This window comes from Triticum dicoccoides, chromosome 2B, assembly GCF_002162155.2.
Source record: "Triticum dicoccoides isolate Atlit2015 ecotype Zavitan chromosome 2B, WEW_v2.0, whole genome shotgun sequence".
Classification (NCBI taxonomy): Eukaryota; Viridiplantae; Streptophyta; class Magnoliopsida; order Poales; family Poaceae; genus Triticum; species Triticum dicoccoides.
In genome coordinates, this window is record NC_041383.1 from 10697439 (window position 1) to 10704466 (window position 7028).

The 7028-nt window shown below is 43.7% G+C and overlaps 1 protein-coding gene across 1 annotated transcript in view; it reads right to left on the bottom strand.

Moving 5' to 3' along the window:
- The window catches only part of LOC119366809 (probable apyrase 3), a 5118-nt gene extending 2138 nt beyond the window's left edge, over positions 1 to 2980 (bottom strand). The window contains exons 1-5 of the mRNA XM_037632521.1: positions 2675 to 2980; positions 2443 to 2571; positions 2077 to 2133; positions 1742 to 1834; positions 1260 to 1456 (exon numbers count right to left, since the gene is read on the bottom strand). Of these exons, the coding sequence (XP_037488418.1) occupies positions 1260 to 1456; positions 1742 to 1834; positions 2077 to 2133; positions 2443 to 2571; positions 2675 to 2920 (722 nt within the window). The 5' untranslated portion in view covers positions 2921 to 2980. The remainder of the gene's footprint in view (positions 1 to 1259; positions 1457 to 1741; positions 1835 to 2076; positions 2134 to 2442; positions 2572 to 2674) is intronic.
- Positions 2981 to 7028: the final 4048 nt, after the last annotated feature.

A 7028-nucleotide genomic window follows, 5' to 3' on the forward strand; every position in this document is an offset into this window, starting at 1 on the left:
TTGTTTGACATACCACAATTTATGTAGACTATTTCTTATTTTTTTCATTTGTTCCTAGACTAAGAATTCAAAAACTTTTCTGTTTATTGCATTAGCCTAGATGCAGTGTGAAACCATCACCCCCACCAACATGTATGATGTTGGATCTTAGGGATCGCATGGACTTTTGCCTTAATATATTCTTAGCATACCACACCTCTTTGCATTTTTTTAAAACCAGTATGAATACTACATATTATTAGTTCTTATTTCATCTTTTTTACTATTGTATTGACCATAGGATATATATTAGATTTACAAATAATTAGTAAATTAAAGCAAAAAAACTCTCTCTGGTAATGTATATTTGATTTATCATAACTCATAAGTCAAACTTTGTAGTTTGCCTAATTTTGTAAAAAAAGAACATTAATGTAAGCATGGTTTTTTTTGTGGATTATTCTTACTTGAATGTTAAGGCTACATATACTTAGATTCCGATTGGCTTTTTACTGGATGTAGTCATATATATTTTAATTTCATTATCTTAATATTTTTTCACAATGTTCGTGAATTCTTTCTTAATTTGAATTATTCTATTTTTATCTTTGTTGGGATACCACTTATTCCAGTAGTATGCATAAATACATCTTTCTTGAACTAGGTATGCATAATACATAGTATTAGTTATAACTCCGGCTTTTTACTATTATTGACTCACCATATATAATTATTAGTGATGTAATACAACTGTAACTTGGTATACATAATGCTGCAAATGGGCAATAGTTGGTTCGACATTTTCTTCAAGTCCCTCTATTAACTAGAGAAGTCTTTAAAATTAATAAGGACCAATATTGTATTTACATTTCCCAACAAGCTCTCTTCTTTAAATAAGGATCAATCTTGTTTGATTCCACATCTTCGGGATAAAATCAATGTTTGACTTTGTGTATTCTTCTCATACCACTTGTCCCACTAGTATGCATCACACATATATCTTTTTTGAACTGAGTATGTAATATTGTTGTAAAACGAGTAATAGTTAGTTTTACGCTTTCTTTTTACATTTCTAATACCATAAAATCATGTCCACATTTAATTGATACTGTACCTGCAACCCCTGTTTTGTTTAATTAGTTCAAATTTTACAACTGATCAAGCTACTAATTAATTATTCCCTCGCAAAGAAGATATTAATTAATTATTGGAGAAGGTATCATTGGGCCTTGAAGCGATGTAAGTCAGATAACAACGAATTTGAGTGTCCAACGACTAACCTGTGAGCATAGACGTGGTAATCTCTTCCTTTGAGATACTCTTTCGTAACGTACGAATCCTTAACCACGGGAGCGGCAGCAGCAACATCTGCAGAAATGGCATATGCCATTTGCACGGACCCACCTCCAAGGTCAATCACACCTACTGTCTTGGCGTACTCTCCTCCCAGCTTATCCAACAGATAGTTTAGAGCAACCTACGTGCAATATTAATTAATTTTAGTGGCATATATACTACTATTTTTTAGGGGAATATATACTACTCCCTCCGTCCGGAAATACTTGTCATCGAAATGGGTAAAAGGGGATGTATCTAGATGTATTTTAGTTCTAGATTCATCTCTTTCTATTTATTTTGATGACAAGTATTTTCGGACGGAGGGAGTACTAATTTGTGTAAATAGATACAGAGTGAGGAATGTAACGTATGAAATTCATTTAGTAGAATACCCATAAGTCAATGCAAAAAAAAAGTAGAATACCCATAAGTAAGATCCCTCCTGAGACCCCTCAAGAACGTTGATCCAACCAGGATTGTACTGGAACTTGCTCTTGGTGTGGACCACACCCCTGACCTGTAATTTAGAAAATTAGTTAGATTTTATCTAGATCACGTCTTAGTGTTAGATACAGATGCATCTAGAGAAATCTAAGACAAATAAATTGGACGGAGGTAATAGATTTTAATAAGTCTGCTCTAGATTGGAACAACTGTTGAAACAAGACTAGAAGTATCCCAAAAAAGAAAGAAACGGGACTAGAAAAAATATATCGAAATATACACTCAGCCTCTAATTAAGAGATGAAAAATATTTACTGCTTCAAGAATTTGCTCCGCCTGCTCGTCTCCTATCAGTCTTAGTCCGGCCGTCGCCTGCACATTATTTCAGTTTTGTTAACCAAGGAAAAACCTATACAACTACTCTTGCGGTTTCTTTTTTTCCACTTCATATTAGTTTTGTTGTAGTCAATCAAGTTTGACTGGATTTATTTTAAAAAGTACCAACATCAATATAATACCAAATAAATATAATATGAAAAATATTTCATGATGGGTCTAATTAATGATATTACTCTAGAATTGTGAATGTCGATTTTTTTCCCTATAAGCTTCGTCAGCTTTTACGATAAAGCTAACAAGAAATGGAGGAAGCATTCATTTGCTACTAATGGACTGACGTACCCCAAGCTTAACGGGTGTCCTCTTCATGAGCGACCGAGGCACAGCGCTGTTGGCCTTCTCAAGCAGGGGTACGATGGAGTTGGCAGCCTCCTGTGGCCGTCCGGCATACGAGCTCAGCCCGGGATTCACCTGCACACACGTGCTTAAAATGGGATAAAAGAGAAGAAAACGCATCATACCATAGGTGAATACGTGAATGGCTGATTGTCGTGCCTAATTTATACATACATACCGTGGCGAAGACCTCTATGTCGTCGCCAACGTCGACGAGCTCCATCCTCTTGTCAAACCGGAAGACGTGGACGCGGGTGCCAGTGCTGCCGGCATCCATGATGACCGCGTACTTCCCCGGTGCCGGCCGTGCCTCGACAGCACCACCAGCCTTCCGGCCAAGCACGACATCGGCAGACACGGACGAAGAGGCCAGGAGGAGGGGGAGGAGGAGGACAAGTGTGTGGATGCCCAGGGCGTGAGCCATGGCGACCGAGCTAGCTGCTGCACGCGTAGCTAGGTAGCTAGCTAGTGCAACTGCTGCTGCTCAAGCTCAAGTGTGTACTCGTGAGTTGGGAGGGTAGGGTTTTAAAAGAGATCGAGGGGAGGCAGCATTTCATTAATTAAGCAGTTTTCAATCCACGCGTAACACGCTCCACGTGCAAATATTCTGGCGGGGCGCCACTTGGCCGTGCGCGATCTCTCCTCGACTGTCGGTCTTTTCCTCCCTCCCTTATGAATGATATCACAAGAGATATGCACCACAATGTTAGGAGTAGACAGTCTTTTCCTCCCTCATGAATGATATCACAAGAGATATGCACCAAAATGTTAGGAGTAGGGCTATAATCTGAAGAGTAGTAGTATTAATGTGTTTGAAAACTGCTAATGGAGCTCGAGCTCCATGGAGCCCGAAATTTGAAAAATTCAAAATCAAAATTTAGGCTTCAAAAAATTCTGAAAAAAGTACACATATGCCTATAAGGTTATACTACTTGTCCATAAAGTTTCATGGCAAATATTTTTTTTTGCAAGCTACACAAAAATAACAAAATCTTGTATTTCTAACACATGTGCTATCACTATAAAAGTGCATGATTTTTTTACTCTGTACAGCCCACATCAAAATGCATTTCATAACCAAATTTTAGTCACATCTAGTGAACATCTATGAGTACTTATGCGTTTATTTTCAGAGTTGTTTGCAACTTTCAAAGTTGATTATTGGATTTTTGAAAAGTTTATGCTCCATGAAGCCCGAGAGCCAAAAGGCCTTGCTCGTCCGCTCTCTTATCCACCAGCAGATCTTTCTCTCTTATTATTATGCCCACTGGGCAGCAAGCTGTCAGAGGGATGCACGTACGTACCTTTATCTTACTTCCTCCGTTCAAAAAACTTTGTCTTTCAAATAGATGTATCTAGCACTACGAGGGACAAGTTTGGGACAACTTTTTTCCGGACAGAGAGAGTATATATTATAGTATTCCCTCAAAAAAAAAATGTTACGTATTATAGTATAACAACTAGAATCTTGCAAATGGTGCCCCTGCCCATGTGGTGTGATGCGATGAGGACGGCTTGGGACTTGCTACTCCTGCATTTAGAAAGTTACTCTCTCTGCCTTTGTCTGCTTCGAAGAATCAAAAGATTGTTGACCCAGATCCAATCTTGCTAATGGCCGGATTACGATTTTTCAAGTACGGCGTAGTGAGATGAAAGGAGATAGATAGGCACACCTCTAGAGGTAGAGAGACCACCGGCAGTACCGACAGAGGAAGCAACCTCCTTTCGCGGGCGAGCAGAAAGGTGGTGCGGCTTATGAGACCAGGCCCAATACACTTTGGGAAAAGCTGGTGTTTAACCGACCGATTTTTTTCTCTTACGTCCGCCGTGTCCTACGCTTGCCACGTGTGGCCAGCCCACCGCATCTATCCTTCAACCTTACCTCCCCTGGAACTATAGCGACAAATGTGTTTACGTAGCCCACTCCTATTCCTGCAACTGGTCATCTGTTTCAGAAAACAAACCGCGACAAATAGTATGTTGCAAACCGAGTAAAAGGTAACTCTGTTGGCGTTGGCCTCTCCAACCATGGCGGAGCGCACAGGGTGGCCGGACCCGAGCGGCGGCCGTCGATGCCGCCCAGGTATGGACAGGGATGAGCCTTGTCCAGCGAACCCAAGAGGGACTGCGACAACGATGCAGCCTTCCCTGGCGGATGACGTGCATCTCCCTTGTCGCCTCCGCCATGATGTGAGCCCGGAAGGAGGTTTCCGTTGCCGGCAGCGAAGCAGGTGCAGGATCTGCGACGCAACACTGCCAGCTCAGCCTCGCACAGCGGAAGTCGCGCGTGCCCGCCAGGCCGTGCCCCTCACACACCGATGAATATTTGCAACAACGGCGGAGTTGCAAAACGGCGACGGCAACGACACTAGTGCTGCTGCGGCAACATCTTTTGTTGTAAAAAAGCGACATCATCCATCTTGCAAAAGCTAGAAAATGGATAAAAAAACTGCACATGACTCGGCTGCAAAAAAATTCCTGCAACATGAGCTCTGTTGCAAAAGGTTCCGCAACACGGCCTTTGTTGCATTAATGAGGACAAGTCGTCAAATCGTCAAATCGAACGGCTGCCGAGGTAGCGGATCTTTTAAAAAGATCCACCGGTCGACGCGTAGCACGCCCCACATAAACTTTTCTTTATAGACTTGGGCAATTTGCTTAAATTGACCAAGAAATTCGGCCTGGTTGTGATAATTCAGGCATGTAACACAACCACATAAACTCGGCAATAAAGTGACTTTGTTTCACTCAACTTCACAAAACAAAACTGGTCTACTCATGTGTGAGTTTTCTGTGTTTGTGCTATACCTGGCCAACCACTGGGCCGGGCCTGACCAAACCTGAGGCAGAAAACCCAGGCTCAATCCCGGCCCGCGCCGACCATCAGGCCTACTTTTCAGGCCCTAGCCTGGCTCGTCAGAGGAAAACCCCGCTAGGCCTGGGACCTCGGGCCAGGCCCCTTGCCTAAAACATGAAATACCCAAGCCCAGGCCCACCCGACATGTGCTTCGAGCTTAAAAGTCGGGCCTAGGCCCGACCCGGCATGTGCCTTCGGCCGGGTCGGGTTGGGCCAGCCGGGCAGGGTATCCTGTGGCCAGGTATAGTGTGTGCACCCGGTTTAAGTGTCACCCACTTCGAATATGTGTGGACTGTTGCTTGGTTATCTTTGGGTGTTGGGCCAGCCTGATGCTAGGTAGTCTGGGCCTGGCCCATGGCATTCCCCCTCCTTTACCAGCGGCTTGACCCCAAGGCATGGCACAATAATGCTAAACATACAAAGAGTTACACACAATTACATGCTGACTAGGATTTTTTTATCTACTCCCTCCGTTCGGAATTACTTGTCGCAGAAATGGATGTATCTAGAATACGTATAGATACATCCATTTCTGCGACAAGTAATTCCGAACGGAGGGAGTACTAACCAATCATTTACTTGCCCCCGCCTCCCCATCTATTGACCAATCAAATTAACTCTCTTTGTAAAACCCTGTAACTCGTATTCATTCTCCTATGTCTCTAGCGATGGCAGGAGCCTTGACCACTGCACCAATACTTCTTTGATGTTTGTATGATGGCGACTGCATTGGCGATGCTACAAGGCATGCTCTGATGCACCGTACATGATGACAACACTCCGTGCGCAATTGGGAGATAGGAACCACCGGATGGATCTTTATGTCACTACTAGGGAAAATCTTATACACAGAATCTTACCAGTAGCGCGGTTTAAAACAATTCACTACTGTTACTTAGCAGTAGCGCGCTATAGAACACGACACTACTGATATCAAAGTAGCAGTAGCGCGTAAGGTGAAAGGCGCGCTACTAGTACAATTGCCACGGCGTTGCCCCCAGACTAGGTATAGTAGTAGCGCCGTTTCCTTAAACACACTACTGCTAAAGTAATTAGCAGTAGCGCGTATCGCCAACACTCGCTGCTGCTAAGTATCATCCCCTCCGTGGAATTAAGTTTAGTCCCACCTTACTCCACGGACAGGATTTTTACCACCTTAAACTTCTCAAACTATCACAAGCACTTGGTCCTCATTGAACTCTATGTGTAGGATTTGTGGCTGCAATATGTATCTTCACCGGTTCCTAAACCGACGATGATTCATATTGACAATTTAGATTCTAGATTCTACACAAAACGATCATTGATTAGCAATGTATTTTTGATGTTTTTTACATGCCTAGCCTTAGTAGTAGCGCGTTTCCTGTAGAAAGTGCTACTACTATTGGGCTTAGCAGCAACGCGTGTCTTGGGACCGCGCTACTGCTAATTCATCATATCCCCCCGCCTGATCTACTTCCTCTCTCTCTCTCGCATCACTCTGTCACTCCTCACTCTCCTCGCCGCTCTCCTTTCCTCGTCGCCCGCCGCCGCCGAGGTAGCTCTCCCCTCGCCGCCCCTGCTCGCCGCCCTCCTCTCTCCCCCTCCTCTCGTCGCTTGCCGTCCTCTCTCCTACCTCCCTCCTCTCCCGTCCCCCGGCCCTCATCCTTCCTCCTCCTCCTCCCTCCCCCCTCCG